Genomic DNA, 22,081 nt, shown 5'->3' on the forward strand with positions numbered 1-22,081 from the left:
GCATGAACTTCAGATTGTGGCTCCTGCCATTGATCTCGCCGGCTCCAACACCTCAGGGCAGATTCAAAACCTGAACTCCAGCAACGACCATGGACACCTTCAAAGCAATTGTGCAACCACCAACTGCGACTCCAGCCTTGAACTCCAGGCCGGGTCTTTATGTGCTGCTATTGTGACTCCTGTCTCCCCTTCACCCACCGCCACTCTGCAACCCCGTCTCCCTCAGATCCCACTGTCAACTCCTGGATCCTCAGAGGCTCCATCTTCCTCTCACCCCAACCCTCCCCTCTCCACTGACACCCCCAGCCTCCCCCCTCCCCCCTCCCCCCAGCTCTCATCCGTGCCGGGTCTTTACCATCCCTCCTGACCTTCAACTGTCTGAGGCAGAACACTCTGTCCTCAGTAAGGGTCTTACCTTTGTCCCCCTTTGCCCACATCTCAGTGAGTTCCATGTTTGCCATGACGCGGAACTCTTCTTCCGCTGGCTACGTCTCCGAGCCTACTTCTTCAGCAAGGACTCTCCCACCATCACCAATGACACCTTCTCCGGTCTTCAATCCTCCTCCTCTTCATGGACACCCCGCTTTGGTCTTCTGCCTGCTCTGGATCTCTTTATTGCTAACTGCCGACGGGACATCAACCGTCTCGACTTCACCACACCTTGTTACCATTCCAACCTCTCTCCTTCCGAACGCTCTGCTCTCCACTCCCTCCGCAGTAATCCTCACCTTACTATAAGACCAGCCGATAAGGGGGCGCGGTGCTGTTGTATTCTGGCGTACTGACCTCTACCTTGCCGAAGCACAGCGACAACTCGCGGATACCTCCTCTTATTTACCCCTCGATCGTGACCCTACTAAGGAGCACAAGGCCATTGTCTCCCACACCATCACCGACTTTATCCGCTCAGGGGATCTCCCATCCACTGCTACCAACCTTATAGTTCCCACACCACGCACTTCCCATTTCTACCTCCTACCCAAGATCCACAAAGTTGCCTGTCCTGGTAGACCTATTGTCTCAGCTTGCTCCTGCCCCACCGAACTAATTTCTGCATATCTCGACACTGTTTTATCCCCCCTTGTTCAATCCCTTCCTACCTATGTTCGTGACACTTCTCATGCTCTTAAACTTTTCGATGATTTTAAGTTCCCTGGCCCCCACCACTTTATTTTCACCATGGATGTCCAGTCCCTATATACTTGCATCCCCCATCAGGAAGGCCTCAAAGTTGTCCACTTCTTTTTGGATTCCAGACCTAACCAGTTCCCTTCTACCACCACTCTGCTCCATCTAGCAGAATTAGTCCTTACTCTTAATGATCTCTCTTTTGGCTCCTCCCACTTCCTCCAAACTAAAGGTGTAGCTATGGGCACCCGTATGGGTCCTAGCTATGCCTGCCTTTTTGTTGGCTTTGTGGAACAATCCATGTTCCAAGCCTATACTAGTATCTGTCCCCCACTTTTCCTTCGCTACATCAATGACTGCATTGGCGCTGCTTCCTGCACGCATGCTGAGCTCCTTGACTTCATTAACTTTGCCTCCAACTTTCACCCTGCCCTCAAGTTTACCTGGTCCTTTTCCGACACCTCCCTCCCCTTTCTAGATCTTTCTGTCTCTATCGCTGGAGACAGCTTATCTACTGATGTCTACTATAAGCCTATGGACTCTCACAGCTATCTGGACTATTCCTTTTCTCACCCTGTCTCTTGCAAAATGCCATCTCCTTCTCGCAATTCCTCCGTCTCCGCCCCATCTGCTCTCAGGATGAGGCTTTTCATTCCAGGACGAGGGAGATGTCCTCCTTTTTTAAAGAAAGGGGCTTCCCTTCCTCCACCACCAACTCTGCTCTCAAACGCATCTCCCCCATTTCACGCACATATGCTCTCACTCCATCCTCCCGCCACCCCACCAGGAATATGGTTCCCCTTGTCCTCACCTACCACCCCACCGGCCTCCGGGTCCAACATATTATTCTCCGTAACTTCCGCCACCTCCAACGGGATCCCACCACTAAGCACATCTTTCCCTCCCCCCCTGCCCCGCTTTCCACAGGCATCGCTCCCTACGCGACTCCCTTGTCCATTCATCACCCCCATCCCTCCCCACTGATCTCCCTCCTGGCACTTATCCTTGTAAGCGGAATAAGTGCTACACATGTCCTTACACTTCCTCCCTTACCACCATTCAGGGCCCCAGATAGTCCTTCCAAGTGAGGTGACACTTCACCTATGAGTTGACTGGGGTGATATACTGTGTCCGGTGCTCCCGATGTGGCCTTCTGTATATTGACGAGACCCGACGCAGACTGGGAGATCGTTTCACTGAACACCTACGCTCTATCCGCCAGAGAAAGCAGGATCTCCCAGTGGCCACACATTTTAATTCCACGTCCCATTCCCATTCTGATATGCCTGTCCACGGCCTCCTCTACTGTAAAGATGAAGCCACACTCAGGTTGGAGGAACAACACCTTATATTCTATCTGGGTAGCCTCCAACCTGATGGCATGAACATTGATTTCTCAAACTTCCGCTAATGCCCCACCTCCCCCTTGTACCCCATCCATTATTTATTTATATACACACATTCTCTTTCTCTCTCTCCTTTTTCTCCCTCTGTCCTTCTCACTATACCCCTTGCCCATCCTCTGGGGTTTTTTCCTCCCCTCCCCCTTTTCTTTCTCCCTGGGCCTCCTGTCCCATGATCCTCTCATATCCCTTTTGCCAATCAACTGTCCAGCTCTCGGCTCCATCCCTCCCCCTCCTGTCTTCTATCATTTTGGATCTCCCCCTTCCCCTCCCACTTTCAAATCTCTTACTAGCTCTTCCTTCAGTTAGTCCTGACGAAGAGTCTTGGCCGAAAACGTCGACTGTACCTCTTCCTAGAGATGCTGCCTGGCCTGCTGCGTTCACCAGCAACTTTGATGTGTGTGGCTTACCAGAATGCTGTCTGGATTAGAGGGTTTTATGAGAGGTTTGACAAATGTAACAAGCTGCCAGAGCAAGTTGTGGATGCAATTTTAATTTCAACACTTAAGAGAAGTTTGGATAGCTACGTGCATGGACAGGTACAGTTTGAACAGGTATATGTATGGGAACAGGTACAAACGGGGATGGTACCAGAGGATTGGTGTATTGCTCATGTGGTTCCATTGTTTAATAAGGGTTCTAAGAGTAAACCTAGCAATTATCGGCCTGTGAGTTTGATGTCAGTGGTGGATAAATTGATGGAAAGTATTCTTAGAGATGGTATATATAATTATCTGGATAGACAGGGTCTGATTAGGAACAGTCAACATGGATTTGTGCGTGGAAGGTCATGTTTGACAAATCTTATTGAATTTTTTGATGAGGTTACTAGGAAAGTTGACGAGGGTAAAGCGGTGGATGTTGTCTATATGGACTTTAGTAAGGCCTTTGACAAGGTTCCACACGGAAGGTTGGTTAGGAAGGTTCAATCGTTAGGCATTAATATCGAAGTAGTAAAATGGATTCAGCAGTGGCTGGATGGGAGACGCCAGAGAGTAGTAGTGGATAACTGTGTGTCAGATTGGAGGACGGTGTGTAGCAGTGTGCCTCAGGGATTTGTACTGGGTCCAATGTTGTTTGTCATATTTATTAATAATCTGGATGATGGGGTGGTAAATTGGATTAGTAAGTATGCAGATGATACTAAGATAGGTGGAATTGTGGATAATGAAATAGGTTTTCAAAGCTTGCAGAGAGATTTAGCCCAGTTAGAAGAGTGGGCTGAAAGATGGCAGATGGAGTTTAATGCTGAAAAATGTGAGGCGCTACATTTTGGTAGGACTAATCAAAATGGGACATACATGGTAAATGGTAGGGCATTGAAGAATGCTGTAGAACAGAGGGATCTAGGAATAATGGTGCATAGTTCCTTGAAGGCGGAATCTCATGTGGATAGGGTGGTGAAGAAAGCTTTTCGTATGCTGGCCTTTATTAATCAGAGCATTGAGTATAGGAGTTGGGATGTAATGTTGAAAATGTGTAAGGCATTGGTAAGGCCAAATTTGGAGTATTGTGTACAGTTCTGGTCACCAAATTATAGGAAAGATGTCAATAAAATTGATAGAGTACAGAGGAGGTTTACTAAAATGTTGCCTAGGTTTCATCTAAGTTGCAGAGAAAGGTTGAACAAGTTAGGTCTTTATTCTTTGGAGCATAGAAGGTTGAGGGGGAACTTTATAGAGGTGTTTAAAATTATGAGGGGGATTGATAGAGTTGACGTGGATAGGCTTTTTCCATTGAGAATGGGGGAGATTCAAACAAGAGGACATGAGTTGAGAGTTAAAGGGCAAAAGTTTAGGTGTAATATGAGGGGGAACTTCTTTACTCAGAGAGTGGTAGCTGTGTGGAACGAGCTTCCAGCAGAAGTGGTTGAGGCATGTTTGATGTTTAAATTGAATAGCTATATGGACAGGAAAGGAATGGAGGGTTATGGGCTGAGTGCAGGTCAGTGGGACCAGGTGAGAGTAAGAGTTCGACACAGACTAGGAGAGCCGAGATGGCCTGTTTCCGTGCTGTAATTGTTATATGCGTATGGATGGAGGGTTATGGTCCAGGTGCAGATCGATGGGACTCGGCAGTTTAAATAGTGTGGCAAGAATTAGATGGGCTGAATGGCATGTTTCTGTGCTGTAGTTTTCTATGACTATCTCAGGTCAAAGTCAAATGTACTGTTATATGTACAAGTGCAATGAAAAGCTTGCTTGCAGCAACATCACAGGCACACAGCACCATATAAGCAGTGTTCACGAGAAAAACACAAACATAAAATTATATACAATATTACTTTTCAGGACTGTTTTAATGCTAAGATGGCAGTTCCATATAATCTGAAGGTCATAGGTGATGTAAAAATATGGAGCCTTTACCCATCTTGATTATCAGGCGCTTATGTTGCAAGGCAATTTATAAACACTGATTTGCTTGAAATGTAGGTATTTTTCTTGTTTATTTTTCAGTATTTGGGCATCATTAATGAGGCTAGAGTTTACTGTCATCCCCCACTGGCCATGAAAAGGTAGTGGCAAGCTGCCTTATAGAATCACAGTAGTCATTATGTTGATGGTTCTCCCACAGTAGTGCTGAAGAGCGATTTTCAACTATTGGACCCATCGGTAATGAAGGACTGGCAATATGTTTTCAGATAAGATTCAGAATCAGAATCGGGTTTAATATCACTGGGAAATGTCATAGTTTTTTTTGCAGCTGTAGTACAATGCAGTACATAATAAAAGCTATAAATTATAATAAGACATATGTATATGAACATTTAATTAACATTTAATGCAAGAAGAGGGAAAATACTGAGGTAGTGTTCATGGATTCATTGTCCATTCAGAAATCTTATAGCAGAGGAGAAGAAGCTGTTCCTGAACCATTGAGTTGTGTTTGTGTTAAGGCTGCTGTATCACCTCCTTGACAGTGGCAATGAGAACAGGGCTTGGCCTGGGTGATGAGGTAACTTGTGACTTGCACACTAACCTGCAAAGTGTTGGATTTCCCATGTGCCTGCTACCTTCTTGGTGGTAGAAGTGACAGGTCTTGGCTGGGCTGATGGAGTAATTGAGCTTTGTAATTGCAGTGCAATTTGTGTGTAGTAACTGTGCAGCTGTTCTCTGCTGGTGGTGAAGGCAATGGATGTTTAGGTTGATTGACTTGTTTGCCTTGTGAGAGGGATGTTACATCCTGAATGGATTTGAGCTCCAGACAAGTGGAGAATATTCAATCTTTGCGTTTCTTTCATGTATGTTGGAGGTGGTGGGAAGTTTTCAGAATATTAGTAGTTGAGTCATTCTGCAAGATATTGCAGTCATTTAATGTGGCTGATCTGCTTGAGATCAGTTGTAACCCCTTCAAATGGCTGAAGGTGAGGAACTTAGCAGTGGTACTCAAGAGTAAGAAGGTAGATTTCATTTGGAGATGGTCATTACCTGGGAATTTTGTGATCCAAATGTTACTTGTCAATTTATATCAACCCATGCTTGAATGTTAACTTGGTCTTGCAGCGCACAGACATATACTGTCTCTACTGCATGTTGTTTTAACTCAGGGGCTTCCAACCTTTTTTTAATGCCATGGAGCAATGCCATTAAGTAAGGGGTCCATGGACCCCAGGTTGGAAATCCCTGTTTAACTGTTTAATACAAATACTGTGTAGTCCGCATTGCAGTTTCACTTGGTTGGAACTTCATTGTTTTTTTCTATATGTTATTGTTGCTTCCAACATGCCCTATTGTTTACCTTTTTGACTGAAGATAATCCCTGGCTTGATAGTAACAGTAGAGTGAGGGATATGGCGGGCCATGAGGATGGTGGTATGCATTTCTGCTGATTACCCACAGTGCTTTAAGGATGCCCTGTTTTAAGCTAATAGCTCTGCCCCGAGTCTGCCCCATTTTAATACAATAGCAGTGCTGCACGACATGATGGTGGGGTCTTCTCCATGTGCACCCACAAGTACTGTGACGTGGCCACTCAGCAATCGGCCAGCTCAGTCAGTGCTGGTGCTACCAAGCACCCTTGTTGATGGACAATGACCATGCATTCTGTGTCTTTGCTCCTTCTAGCATTTCTGCTATGTTGTTCAATGTGAGGTGACAGTGATTCATCGGTTGAGGGAAGATGGTAGGTGGTAATCAGAAGGTTTCCTTTCCTATATTTCAGTTAATTGAGGGATCTAGAGTCAATTCCACGTTCTGTAAAGGCTACACCACTCTACTTGTGCATCAGTATGTCATCACCTCTAGTGGATCTATTCCGATCGGTGGGACTGGTTCATAATTAGTCATAGTCATAGTCAAACTTTATTGATTCTGGGGGAAATTGGTTGCATCATAATAATAAATAGTAATAAAACCATAAATAGTTAAATAGTAATATGTAAATTATGCCAGGAATTATGCCAGTGGAAAGTGGCCAGTGAGTGAGTGGGCCAGTGAAGGAGTGGAGCTTTGAGGCTTTGACGAGAAGAGGTGGAGGACAAGCTAGCTTGCAGTTAGTTTTTACAATGTCTCCTGAGATGGTGATGTGCCTCTCATGTGAGATGTGGCAGTCTTGGGGGAACTCCCTTCTCCCGCAGAGTCACATCTGCCAGAAGTGCATACGGCTGGGCAATCTGGAAGACCGTGTAAGGAATCTGGAGCAGCAGCTGGATGACCTTCGACTCATAAGGGAGAATGAGGCAGTCATAGATGAGAGCTACAGGGAGGTAGTCACACCTAGGCTGTCGGAAGCAGGTCGTTGGTTGACAGTCAGAGGTGGGAAGCGAAGGTGAGCAGACAGGTAGTGCAGAGCACCCCTGTAGCCATTCCCCTGAATAATAAGTTTACCATCCTGGATACTGTCGGCGGGGACAACCAACAGGTGTGAGCCACGGTGGCAGGGCCTCCGGCACTGAGTCTGACCCTGTGGTGCAGAAGGGTGGGATGGAGAAGAGGAGAGCTGGCGTCATTGGAGACTCTATAGTCAGGGAGCAGACAGGAGATTTTGTGGATGTGAGAAGGACACCCGCATGGTTTGTTGCCTCCCGGGTGCCAGGGTCTGAGATGTCTCTGACCGGGTGCACAACATCCTGGTACGAGAGGGAAAGCAACCAGAAGTCGTGATACATGTTGGGACCAACGACATAGGCAGGAAGAGGGATGAGGTCCTGAAGTGTGAGTTTTGGGAACTAGGCAGAAGGCTGAAGAACAGGACCTCAAGGATGGCATTCTCAGGATTGCTGGCAGTGCGACGTGACAGTGATGGTAAGAAATGGAGGAGATGGCAGTTGAATGCGTGGCTGAGGAGTTGGTGCAGGGAGCAGAGTTTTCGATTATTAGATCATTGGGATCTCTTCTGGGGAAGGTGGGACCTGTACAGATTGGATGGGTTGCACCTGAACTCGAGGGGGAGCAATATCCTTGCAGGTAGGTTCACTGGCATGGTTCGGGAGGGTTTAAACTAATTTTCAAGGGGGATGGGACCCAGATCGATAGAGCATGGTCTCATTCTCCCTCATCGAAAGAAGTGCATGGAGTAAAGCCAGGTCTAACATATAGAGAGGCTTTGAGGAAAGAGAAGCATAATAAACGGTGTAAAGACAGTAAGGTAGAAGGGCTGAAATGTGTGTACCTCAATGCAAGAAGCATCAGGAACAAAGGTGATGAACTGAGAGCTTGGATACATGCATGGAATTATGATGTAGTGGCCATTACAGAGACTTGGCTGGCACCAGGGCAGGAATGGATTCTCAATATTCCTGGATTTCAGTGCTTTAAAAGGGATAGAGAGGGCAGAAAAAGGGGAGGAGGGGTGGCATTACTGGTCAGGGATACTATTACAGCTACAGAAAGGGTAGGTAATGTAGCAGGATCCTCTTTTGAGTCAATATGGGTGGAAATCAGGAACAGGAAGGGAACAGTTACTCTATTGGGGGTATTCTATAGGCCCCCTGGTAGCAGCAGAGATACAGAGGAGCAGATTGGGAGGCAGATTTTGGAAAGGTGCAAAAATAACAGGGTTGTTATCATGGGTGACTTTAACTTCCCTAATATTGATTGGCATCTGATTCGTTCCAAGGGTTTAGATGGGGCAGAGTTTGTTAAGTGTGTCCAGGATGGATTCCTGTCACAGTATGTGGACAGGCCGACCGGGGGAATGCCATACTAGATCTAGTACTAGGTAATGAACTGGGTCAGGTCACAGATCTCTCAGTGGGTGAGCATCTGGGGGACAGTGACCACCGCTCCCTGGCCTTTAGCATTATCATGGAAAAGGATAGAATCAGAGGACAGGAAAATTTTTAATTGGGGAAAGGCAAATTATGAGGCTATAAGGCTGGAATTTGTGGGTGTGAATTGGGATGATGTTTTTTCAGGGAAATGTACTATGGACATGTGATCGATGTTTAGAGATCTCTTGCGGGATGTTAGGGATAAATTTGTCCCGGTGAGGAAGATAAAGAATGGTAGGGTGAAGGAACCATGGGTGACAAGTGAGGTGGAAAATCTAGTCAGGTGGAGAAGGCAGCATACATGAGGTTTAGGAAGCAAGGATAAGATGGGTCTATTGAGGAATATAGGAAAGCAAGAAAGGAGCTTAAGAAGGGGCTGAGAAGAGCAAGAAGGGGGCATCAGACGGCCTTGGTGAGTAGGGTAAAGGAAAACCCCAAGGCATTCTTCAATTATGTGAAGAAAAAAAGGATGACAGGAGTGAAGGTAGGACCGATTAGAGATAAAGGTGGGAAGATGTGCCTGGAGGCTGTGGAAGTGAGCGAGGTCCTCAATGAATACTTCTCTTCGGTATTCACCCATGAGAGGGAACTTGATGATGGTGAGGACAATATGAGTGAGGTTGATGTTCTGGAGCATGAGAGGAGGTGTTGGAGCTGTTAAAATACATTCGGACAGATAAGTCCCCGGGGCCTGACGGAATATTCCCCAGGCTGCTCCACGAGGTGAGAGAAGAGATTGTTGAGCCTCTGGCTAGGATCTGTCCTCTGTCCTTGTTGTCCACGGGAATGGTAGCGGAGGATTGGAGGGAGGCGAATGCTGTCCCCTTGTTCAAAAAAGGTAGTAGGGATAGTCCGGGTAATTATAGACCAGTGAGCCTTACGTCTGTGGTGGGAAAGCTGTTGGAAAAGATTCTTAGAAATAGGATCTATAGGCATTTAGAGAATCATGGTCTGATTAGGGACCGTCAGCATGGCTTTGTGAAGGGCAGATCGTGTCTAACAAGCCTGATAGAGTTCTTTGAGGAGGTGACCAGGCATATAGATGAGGGTAGTGCAGTGGATGTGATCTATATGGATTTTAGTAAGGCATTTGACAAGGTTCCACACGGTAGGCTTATTCAGAAAGTTAGAAGGCATGGGATCCAGGGAAGTTTGGCCAGGTGGATTCAGAATTGGCTTGCCTGCAGAAGGCAGAGGGTGGTGGTGGAGGGAGTACATTCAGATTGGAGGATTGTGACTAGTGGTGTCCCACAAGGATCTGTTCTGGGACCTCTACTTTTCGTGATTTTTATTAACGACCTGGAGGTGGGAGTAGAAGGGTGAGTTGGCAAGTTTGCAGACGACACAAAGGTTGGTGGTGTTGTAGATAGTGTAGAGGATTGTCAAAGATAGCAGAGAGACATTGATAGGATGCAGAAGTGGGCTGAGAAGTGGCAGATGGAGTTCAACCCGGAGAAGTGTGAGGTGGTACACTTTGGAAGGACAAACTCCAAGGCAGAGTACAAATTAAATGGCAGGATACTTGGTAGTGTGGAGGAGCAGAGGGATCTCGGGGTACATCTCCACAGATCCCTGAAAGTTGCCTCACAGGTGGATAGGGTAGTTAAGAAAGCTTATGGGGTGATAGCTTTCGTAAGTCGAGGGATAGAGTTTAAGAGTCACGATGTAATGATGCAGCTCTATAAAACTCTGGTTAGGCCACACTTGGAGTACTGTGTCCAGTTCTGGTCACCTCACTATAGGAAGGATGTGGAAGCATTGGAAAGGGTACAGAGGAGATTTACCAGGATGCTGCCTGGTTTAGAAAGTATGCATTATGATCAGAGATTAAGGGAGCTAGGGCTTTACTCTTTGGAGAGAAGGAGGATGAGAGGAGACATGATAGAGGTGTACAAGATAATAAGAGGAATAGATAGAGTGGACAGCCAGTGCCTCTTCCCCAGGGCACCACTGCTCAATACAAGAGGACATGGCTTTAAGGTAAGGGGTGGGAAGTTCAAGGGGGATATTAGAGGAAGGTTTTTTACTCAGAGAGTGGTTGGTGCATGGAATGCACTGCTTGAGTCAGTGGTGGAGGCAGATACACTAGTGAAGTTTAAGAGACTACTAGACAGGTATATGGAGGAATTTAAGGTGGGGGCTTATATGGGAGGCAGGGTTTGAGGGTCGGCACAACATTGTGGGCCGAAGAGCCTGTACTGTGCTGTACTACTCTATTAAATAAGTCCAGGACCAGCCTATTGGCTCAGGGTGTCTGACTGTCCAAGGCAGGAGTTGTAAAGTTTGATGACCACAGTCAGGAATGACTTCTTATGACACTCTGTGTAGCATCTCGGTGGAATGAGTCTCTGGCTGAATGTACTCCTGTGCCCAGCCAGTACATTATGTAGTGGATGGGAGACATTGTCCAATGGCATGCAACCTGGACAGCATCCTCTTTTCAGACACCACCGTCAGAGAGTCCAGTTCCATCCCCACAACATCGCTGGCCTTACGAATAAGTTTGTTGATTCTGTTGGTGCCTGCTGCCCCAGCACACCACAGCAAACATGATAGTACTGGCCACCACAGACTCATAGAATATCCTCTGCATCATCTGACAGATGTTAAAGGACCTCAGTCTCCTCAGGAAACAGAGACGGCTCTGACCCTTCTTGTAGACAGCCTCAGTGTTCTTTGACCAGTCCAGTTTATTTTTTTATAAAAAAATAATTTATTTTATTATAAAAAGTTTATTATAAAATTACAATTTTGCTATGAAATTATTAGTCTCAGAAAAATAGAAAAGAATTGCATAATTTTCATGTTGTACCATTGCTGCTTCTGCAATTATGACTTATATATTGTTATTAGAATAATCTCTTTGCTAGAGATATTGAAGAGCATTGTTGCCTTGCATTTTGATTGATCCTTTACTCTGCTTTTTAGCTTTCTATCCTCCATTCCAAGGAAAGTACTCACCTTGCATTTCTCTTGCTTATCTGATAATAATTCTGTACATGGTGCTTTCTGACCTTTATCAACTCCCATTTCCCCAGCACATGAAATTCATGTCTTTTTTTTTACCTTCTCTTGAATACTTCAGTACCTTCATTGTTTTCTGCACTTTTCAATCTTCTGTGTTCTAAATGCTCTTTGTAAAAGTAACTTGTTAGGCCACAGCTAGAAACTTGTTTAAAATTCTGGGTACCTTGCTAACAGGAGGATGTCGGTGAATTTGAGAGTACAGAGCATGCATGTGCCTAAAGTTAGACTTCAATAAAGAGTTCACAGATGCTATAAGACTCCTTGAGTTTATTTAATGTCATTTTCTCCAGCTTTACAATTATGTTTCATAGGCTTCTCCAAATACACTACCCGTTTGTGCATATGATGGGCAGATTTCATGAGAGATAAGTGGAACAGAGTTTAAGAGGAGATTTAATAAAAGTATTCAAGTTCATGAGCAGTTTTGATAAAGTCAAAAAAGAAAGATTTATATACCATCCAAAAGGTGTGTTATTACCAATGGATTACTATTGAAGTATAGTTACTTTGGCAGTTGGAAATGCAGTTGGTTTGGATTAAGCAAGCTCCCTCAGAAATGATTATATAACAATCTGTTCCTTGATGTCCTTGACTGAGAGATAAACATGGCCCAGTATATCAAGTTTACCTCCCTTACTTAACTTCCAAATAGTGTTGTAGGAGAAGGAACCTTTGCTTCAAGGTTGCTCTTCAGAAGCACTGTACTTCTCAGTACTACAACAGGAATACTGGCTAATTTCTTTTGTGCTGCTGTCTTTGCAATGGGATGTGACTTTTGACTCAAAGGTGTGTATAGTCCCAAATGACCATAGTTGATGCTGCCAACTTCTTTCATTTGTAGATTGGAGAAATCAAAGGGTGCAGAATAAGAAAGTTCTAAAATGAAGTAGGTGAAGGGAATTTCCTTTTTATTTGTTATTATGATCTACATTGCAGGATCCGAAAAGATGATGGAATCAGCTATAATTTGTCAGGAACTGGGCACTGTGGAAAGTTTAGAACTCTGGGCAGCTCCTACAAACAGCAGATGAAGTATGCAGAGCTGCCGTATCGTGTGGAATTTCATTCTACAAAATATTCCTCTCTTAATGGTTTTTATCCAAATCCTGCAGTAACTTCCCATAAGCAGCCTTCCCATTTAAACCTCCAGTTATTTCCCTTTAATTTCTTTTAATTCTAGTTATTGTATGGTATCTTGGGACGGTTGGCTTTGTATAATGTTTTGTACAAGTATTTTAATCTCTCTGCTTCTTTATTGACTTTTTTCTTAGTTGGGGATGTTCAAAGCAGAATTACACTTCACGTCCAACATCTAATATCGTAATTAGCTGGTAAGTAATGCTTAGCAATGCAATTGCTTGAACTAGACTTCTGTAGTAAGGATATTGAAAAGCCGGTTAGGTTAATGTATAGAATTTTAATTTTTATTGATGCGGTTTTAATCACAATGTTTTGTTTTCCCCACCTACTGATTTTGTTTCATTTGGTACTTTTTAAGCAACCAAAAAAGTATGATTACCAAAAAGGAAGGAACATTATATTTAAAACAATTTAATAAAGAAACATGTTAGGTTAGATCTATCAATGGTGTGCATTTCCAGGCATACATTGAAGTCAATGTCTGATCTGATTAAAGTTCAGTCACTATTAGGGCATGAGCTCACAACCATTGGACTGTAAAGAGAACTTCCTGTTACCTGTGCAACACAGTACCTTATAAGGAGAAAAGGTAATTTTTCATTTAAAGTATTAATTATCAATAATGCCTTGTTAAGCCAAATTATGGCATTTTATTGAAAATGAACAGCTTAAAATGGCGATGTGATATCTTCAATGTAATGGGATAAGAATAAGATGAATAATAATGAATAAGATGTGAATTTTATTTTTTTAGAACTAATTTTAATCTATCTGGAAATCAAAAGTGACAAAGAAAAGAGTTATTGGTTTTATACCCTGCCTGGTTATTTTTTTAGTCTCCATTACCATTAAATAAGAATGCAAAGAAGGAGGAAAAAATAACAAGGCAGTGTTCATGGGTTCATACACTGTTCAGAAATCTGATGGTGGAGGGGAAGAAGCTGTCCCTAAAATATTGAGTATGTGTCTTGAGGCTCCTGTACCTACCTCTGTGATGGTAACAATGAGAAGAGGACATGCCGAGGTGGTGGAGGTTCTAAATAATGGATTGAGGCATTGTCTTTTGAAGATGTCATCGATGATGGGGAGGCTAGTGCCCATGATGGAGCTGGCTGAGTTTACAACCCTCTACAGCCTTTTCCAATCCTGTGTAGTAGCCCCTCCATACCAGATGGTGATACAACCAGTGACAGTGTTATCCACGGTGTATCTCTGTAAATTTGTTGTAGTTTTTGGTGATACAGTATAACAAATCTCCTCAAACTCTTAATGAAATATAGCTGCTGGTGTATCAATATGCTGGGCTCAGGAACTTGAAACTGCTCACCATTTCCACTTGTAACCCATGGATAAGAACTGGTGTGCCCACAAGCAGAAACTCACAGATTACTGTTATGGTACACTGCCCAAATTGATCTTCTTGAACTGATTTTTAGAATGTATGTTAGTGAAATAACTCTAATGCCAGCACAGAAACAGTCGGAGTAATTGCTATTTTCATTGCCCATTTCTTAGTGCTGACATCACATTTATATTGGGAAACATACACAGTCAGTTTGACAGAAACTTACGTGTTTTTTGATGGATACTGATGTGAGTGAGGGTGTTCAGCTCAAATCTTATTACTGATGAACGGAGAGATCTTGAGGATCACCATACGATAGGAAGGATATGGTTGTGCTGAGAGAGTAAAGAAGAGATTCAGTAGGGTGCTTCTTGGAGTGGAGGACTGTGCCTATCCATTCTCTTCCTGTAAGTATTGTTGGTTTTCCCTGCAGCGATTGAGGCTGAGGGGTGATCTGATAGAGGTATATGAAACTATAAGATGTGTAAATAGAATAGATGATCATGATTTTTGTAAAAATCCCATACCATAAACAAGAGTATGTGGATAGACAAAGTCTGATTAAGAGGAATCATGTTTGGTAAAGAGTTTTTTTTGAAGAGATAACCAGAAAGACAGATGAGGGAAGGGCATTGGATGTTGTCTTTTTAGACTTCAACAAGGCCCTGTATAATAGGCTGGTCTGGAAGGTTAGGCCCCCATGGAATCCAGAGACAATTAATTAGATGAATTTAAAATTGGCGCAGAGGATGGTTGTTGAAAGTTGTTTCCTGGCTGGTGTGTAGTGGTATGCTGCAGGATTAGTGCCGTTAATTTGAACGTGATTGTACAAGGCTGGATCAGTAAGTTTTATGGATGATGCAAAATTAGGAGGTGTTCAAAGTTCAAGTTTATTATCAAAGTATGTATACCATATGCAACCTTGAAATTTATCTTCTTACAGGTACTCACAAAACAAAGAAACACAATGGAATTCACAAAAAAAGTCACACAACAAAGATCACCACATATCCAATATGCAAAAGAGGACAAATTGCACAAATAGTGGGGATAAAAGAGTAAACAAGTAACATATGGAACATGAACTGCAGAGTTCCTGAAAGTGGGTACACAGCTGTGGAGTCCGTTTAGCACTGAGGCCTGTATAGGAGCCTGTTAGCCATAGAGCAACAACTGCTTCTGAACCTGGTGGCATGGGACCCAAGATTCTTGCACCTTCTTCCCAACAGTAGTAGCAAGAAGAGAGGGAGACGGATCAAACGCAGGCAGATGGTGCTCAACACCTATTTGTTTTCCGCTCTCAGCCTTGGTTTTAACCTTGCTTGACACTTTAATTGGCAGGGAGTAATGGAACCGAGCATGGGTTTATCTTCCACTGTCAGGCCTTGACACAGCGTCCGCCCCTAGCAATGGCTATACTGGTACTCCCATTAGTCTAGTTTGCCGAATCCCCCATGAAATTGCAAAAGTTGTTGGTAAGACTGCACTTTGAATACCATGCACAGTTTTGGTCACTGTTATAGGAAAGATGTGGTGAAACTGGAAATGGTGCAAAAAAGATTTAGGAGGAGGATCTTCTGTCCTATCAGATTCCTTTCTCTCCAGCCCTTTACCTTTCCTACCCATTTGGCTTCACCTATCACCTTCTAGCTATCTTCCTTTTCCCCTCCCCCCCACCCTTTTATTCTGGCACCCTCCCCTCTTCCTTTCTAGTTCTGAAGAAAGGTCTCGGCCTGAAATATTAACTGGTTATTCATTTCCATATTCAGCCTGATCTGCTGAGTTCCTCCAGCATTTTGTGTGTGTTACTTAGGAGGATGTTGTCAGGACTAGAGGACCTGAGTTTTAAGGAAAGGTTAGCCAGGCTAGGTCTTTATTCCTTGGAATGTAGGAGGATGAGGGGCAACCTTATAGAAGTGTTTACAATTATGAGGAATATAGATAAGGTAGACAGTAGCAGTCTTTTCCCCAGGGTAGGGGAGTCCAACACTAGGGACATAGGTTTAAGGTGAAATTGGAAAGGTTTAAAAGGGACTGAGGGGTAATATTTTCATGCAGAAGGTGGTAAGTGTATGGAATGAGCTGTCCAAGGAAGTGGTTGAGGCAGGTACAATATTATCATTTAAAGAGTACTTGGAAGAGTACCTTAGAGAGAGATGTGGGCCAAACACAGGAAATTGGGACTAGCTGGGTAGACACCATAGCTGGCATGGACTGTCTGGGCTGAAGGGAATATAGTGATCTATGAATCTTAAGAGGGCATAGATTTGACGTGAAATTAAGAAGATTTGAAGGGAAAGTTTTTACACTGATTGATAGATAACTGGAACTTGCTGACAGAGAGGTGGTGGATTTAGGTGCAACTGCTATATTTAACAGACATGCAGACATAGCAGTTAAAAAGGCAAGGCATAGAAAGATAACTACCTCATAGAGGAAAATGGGATTAGTTTAGATGGGCAAAAAGCTCTGGATGTGCTGGGATGATGATCCAGTTTCTTTGCTTTTTTAAAATTCTGACTCCATGACCTTAGATTTGTATAGTTTCCACAGAACTGGCAAGATTCCAATGTCATAGAGAAGTGAAATACAGTTGCAGTATGTCTCATCGGTTAAGACTAACATTTAAAAGGTCAACTTGATTTCAATTTTTGCTCTTTTTTATACTTACAGGGCACCTATACTTTGGGTAAACAGAAGTCTGTCACTTTGGGGAATTCAGGTGGGTGAAGAAATAAAAACTGACTTTAATAGCAGGAAAGATTAACTCCATTCTCTATTTGTACAAAAGTACAACTGGGTTCTTTTTATAAAATTGGTTCAAGCATATATGTTTGAATATTTTCGTTCTGTTGGAGAGTTTATTGGGTTGAGTATATCTTCGAAATAGGCAACATAACAAATTCTACATCTATCATGAAGAGCTCATTGACATTCTTTGGTATGTACGTATGATTAGGAAATTGATTTGAGAGATGGGATGATGTTCAATTCTGCACTTCATTTACAGTTTCAGTGGTTATAAACGTACCACTTCAGTGAATCACATGTTACTATTCTACTGTGCATCACATTTAGCTACAAGCCATGCTTTCCAGGGGCAAGACTGTCTCCTAGCTAAGAAAGATCGGAAAATAATGCACTGCTTCAATTGGGGACCTGACTGAAGGCCCGCTTTGTCAAGCATCCTCGCTCTATTTATCGCAAAAGGCAGAATCTCCCTGTGGCTCCCATTTCATTTCAACTTCCCATTCCCATTCTGAAATGTCTGCCCATGTGGGACTCGTCTATTGCATGATGAGGACAAACTCAGGTTGGAGGAGCAACACCTCATACTCCGTCTGGTAGCCTCCAACCTGTTGGCATGAAAATTGATTTCTCGAACTTCCGTAATTCCCCCCCCCCTTACCCATTCCCTATTCTGGTTACTCTCTCACCCCTTCTTCTCACCTGCCCATCACCTTCTTCTGGTTCCCCTCTTTCTGTTTCTTCTATGGTCCACTATCTTCAATAACCGACTCTTTCTTCAGCCATTTACCTCTTCCACCTATTCCCTCCCAGCTTCATACTTCACCCTCCCCTTCTCCTTTGTTGATAAATTTCTGAACATGCTATTATGTAATCACTCAAACATACAGTTATTCTGATTGTAGGAAAACACTGAACCAGCAATACTTTCCTTCTACCTACATTTCTCGCCAGTGCATCACTGGGATTTTCTTCATGTGCAAAGCTCAACCCAACAGACAATTCACAGTAACTATCATGCTTTTATTCCTGGAATAAAATTAAAGTGTGCACAAGTATCTTCCCCAAACATGTGTTGGAAATGGATCACTGTTTTACATAATTATTTTTAAAATATAGACAAAATTGGAATAATAGTGCATATGATTCAAGTGAAGTGGGAAACCTGCTGTTGTTTGCTCTAAAAATGTGCTTTATCCAGTTTCAAAATACCAAAGTAGCACATACAAAATGCTGAAGGAACTCAATAAGTTGGGCAGCATCTATGGAGAGGAACAAAGAGTTGGCTTTTCGGGCTGTGACCTTTCATTAGAACTCAAAGCACCAAACCTTCATTGTACTAGTTACCAAGCTGGTCCAGACTTAATGTGAAAGGCGTCAGACCTGAAATGTTAGCTGTTTCTCTTTTACAGATGTTGCCTGACTTGCTGAGTGTTTCAAACATTTTATTATTTTATTTCCAGCATTTTGCTGTTTTTTGATTTTTACTTAATGTTACTTGGAAAACTAGGAGAATTATGGAAAGTCTGTCTGTCTTTTGCACTAATTAAGGACAGTTCATAAATTCTTTCTTCAAGCATGCCCAAGATTAAAATATGTAGAACTTACTTGGTGTTTAGGGCTGGTGTTTCTGTCTGTTAATGATATTTTATGCTGTTTCCGTAGCAATAGTTTTTTTGACCAGACAGGGTTGTTAGCCCTGAGCTGAACCCCTGAACCAGGAGGACTGGTAGACCACTTTTAGTCTGGCCTCTACCCTTTGACCTGTTTGGCATGGGTGACCTACCAAGGGCCAAAGCACAAGGCCCTATCTCCAGCCAATATAGCTCTCTGGGTCAGTGAGGCACGCAAACCTCTAAACCCTATGATAATGTTGTGGTCCTCTCGGAGGAACATGAATACATAGAAGTGATGTAGAAAATCCAGTTAATATGGATCACATTCAAATCGAGGCAACAGTAGTGATGGCTCAGGAGTTAATCAAGTGAGTTTCCTTTTGTTGACAAAGATGTAAAAGTGATAAATTGCTAATGTAAATACTGCTTAGACTTTCCATTCAGTGATATCACCTGCTTTTAACTTGCTGACCACAGGGCAGAGTTCCTCTTATCTGGCATTTGATCAGCAAGGGCACCTCTGCAGGGCATCTACAGTATGTGAGATTAGGAAAAGCAATGAAGATTTCAATAATAGTCTTGAAACATCCTCACTAAGATATGCAAATTCCAAATCAAAATGGTTACATTAATTTTAATTGAGCCACAGAAAGAGACAGTGGGAATGGTTTATTTTATAGCTTTTATTTGGAGCAATAGCACAATAATGTGGCCTTCCATCCCAATGAGCTTGCACCATCTAATTATACTTATGTGACCAATTAACCTGAGGCACCTTGGTAGTGCAGCGGTTAGTGCAATGCTGATGCATCTCGGGGCGTCGGACTTTGGAGTTCAATTCCAGCGCTGTCTGTAAGAAAGTTTGTATGTCCTTCCTGTGAGCAGGTACTCTAGTTTCCTCCCACTATCCAGAGATGTATCAGTTAGTTGGTTATTTGTAAATTGTCTTGTGATTAGGAAGGGGTTAAATAGGTAGGTTGCTGGGCCAGAAGGGCCTGTTGTGCACTGTATCTCTAAATAAATAAATAAACTTACTAACCTGTAGACCATTGGAATGTGGTTTGAAGCTGGAGCATCCAGAAGAAACCCACATGTTGACGGAGAGCAGGCAAACTCCATACGGCAGCTCAGGTTGCTCTCGCAGTCGTAGCATTGCGCTACCATGCCACTACTTCGCCACCGTTCTTGTTGTTAACCTGGAATTAAGAGCAAGAATGCAGAGGTACAACAGAAAATAAGTGCAAAACATTTTTAGATTTTTTAAAAATCTCCTAACTGTGATTAAATTCAGAAGAAATGAGAATCTATATATATAAAATTAAAATTTTAAGATCAGGTATTGGTTTGGCAGCAACTTTAACTGATCACGTAGCAGTAATTATAACTGACACATTCTATATTAGAATGCTGCAGACTGATTTTTCTTACTATGTTTAAGGAGAAATAGAGCATTTTCATTTAACTTTATTCAAACAAGAGAGCAAATTAATTCATAACCATGACATTTATCTATCCCACAGGTTACAGTGGCTTTAATTAGTTTCCTGGAGACCATGCTTCTCACATATCTGAGTTACAAGGTAAGAATTTGTGTAACTAATGAACAAAAAAAATTAGGCCATCTTTAAAAGGTAAATAGCTTAAAAAATATTAAACCAAATTCTGATGCAAGAACTGATGGCCATATATTCTCGATCTTTTAATATTCTTTTGATTCCATTGGGTTTATTGGAACGTTTGTTCACATTTGTTGGTGGACTTAGTGTTTCACCAACCATTGTTCTGCACTCTGGAAAAGCCAGACATCAGTACCACACAGTTGACGTAACCTTAATAAAAATTGTTAGAGGTATCTGACAGTCCCTTTTGCTGTAGTTTCCAGAGTTATGATCCCCCTTTGTATTATATTGAATGCTCATAATGCTCATAATTTCCTCATAAAGCTGATGAAGATGGTGGTCGTTCAGATAGACCGCACACTGTGGATGGCACTTATAGAAACTATCTTTACCAATATTTAGGGAGGTGCCATTTATTTTATTTGTTATAGAACTTTTGAATATAGAACAGTACGACACAGGCTGCTGCCCTGACAGAATTTGAAATGAGATCCTAGTGGTGAATAAATGGAGTTCCAATAAATAATTGAAATTTATAGTGTTTTGTCTGTTGATCAGATTTCTTAATTATTTTTAAGAGAACCTTTAGTAAACATACAGAAGAAGGTCAATGCAGCAGTCCATGACTGCTGAATGGAAGAGAAATTGTTGATGTGAATAAATCTGACAAGGAGGCAATATGTGATAATTGAAAGCATAAGTAAAGCATCCTGAAGAGCTTTTGGAACAGAACCATTGGGTGAATTTATGAGGCCTCACATATGAACAGACTTACCATAACTCACAGCTGTTCACATAACAGTTCTAACATTTGACAGGGATTTTTATTCATTTAGATGAGAATTACGTGCATTAAAGAGTTGTTGCTACTGCACAAATGTGTTTCACTCTTTTATTTACCCCAGGCAAAATAATCCTAACGATCTATCAGTTTTGAACCAGCTGTGTGGTGTGTCTCTCTCTCCTCCCTCCTCTCTCCCCCCTCTCTCCCCCCCTTCCCCCTCGTACAAATAATATGTAGTAAAATTCAGTAATAGTGGAATACAGTGTCAATACTGGCCCAACGACCCAGCCAGTCTATGCCAACCATGATGCTCTCCTAGCTAATCCCAATTTTCCCATATATTCCTCTAAGCCAAGGGTTCCTGGCCTTTTCTTTTAATGCCATTGACTCCTATCATTAACCAAGGACTCCACAGAACCCAGGTTGGGAATCTCTGCTCTTAGCTTTACACTTTCTCTGGCAGCTCATTCCATGCCTCATCACCCTCTGTGTGAAAAGGTTGCCTCCAGATCCCTTTTAAATCTTACCCCTCTCACCATAAACATATACCCCCTTGATCTGGACTCCCCTATTCTGGGGAAAGGACCATTCCCTGTCCACCTTAACTAAGCCTCTCATAACTTTAAACACTTTGTTAAGGTTTCTGCTTAACCTTCACCATTCCAAGGATCAAAGACCTAGCCTGGCCAGCCTCTCCCTATTACTCAGGCTGTCTGGTCCTGGCAACAACCCCATAAAATTTACTTACCCTATCTCTACCTTCCAAGTTTACCTCTAAATATTTATCCTCCCCTCCACTCATCCTGATTATTTTTCTTCCTTATTCACATATATCCACTTTTAACTTTACTGACTTCTGCCTTCTTTTATACCCAATGGTTTAAGCCTGTGCACCTTCCTTACCATGTCTCAATGTATCAGCAAGGTCAGTATCTTGGAAGCATCAAACTATATCGCCTAGTAAGACGTCCAATGAGGATGCATCAACTTTTCCTTCTCACTTCCTTTTGCTGTTAAGATGGGAACTGCATTCTGCTTCTTACGTAATTCTCTTCTAATC

At 42.8% G+C, this 22,081-nt stretch overlaps 1 protein-coding gene across 5 annotated transcripts in view; it reads left to right on the forward strand.

Annotated features, from left to right (window-relative positions):
- Positions 1–22,081, forward strand: part of kcnt1b (potassium sodium-activated channel subfamily T member 1b) — a 436,729-nt gene that overhangs the window by 235,558 nt on the left and 179,090 nt on the right. For all 5 annotated transcript variants that reach the window (XM_063073587.1, XM_063073584.1, XM_063073585.1 and 2 more), the window contains 3 exons: positions 13,041–13,100; positions 16,928–16,976; positions 20,139–20,198. In XM_063073587.1, the coding sequence (XP_062929657.1) occupies positions 13,041–13,100; positions 16,928–16,976; positions 20,139–20,198 (169 nt within the window). The remainder of the gene's footprint in view (positions 1–13,040; positions 13,101–16,927; positions 16,977–20,138; positions 20,199–22,081) is intronic.

Source organism: Mobula hypostoma, chromosome 21 (assembly GCF_963921235.1).
Source record: "Mobula hypostoma chromosome 21, sMobHyp1.1, whole genome shotgun sequence".
NCBI lineage: Eukaryota > Metazoa > Chordata > Chondrichthyes > Myliobatiformes > Myliobatidae > Mobula > Mobula hypostoma.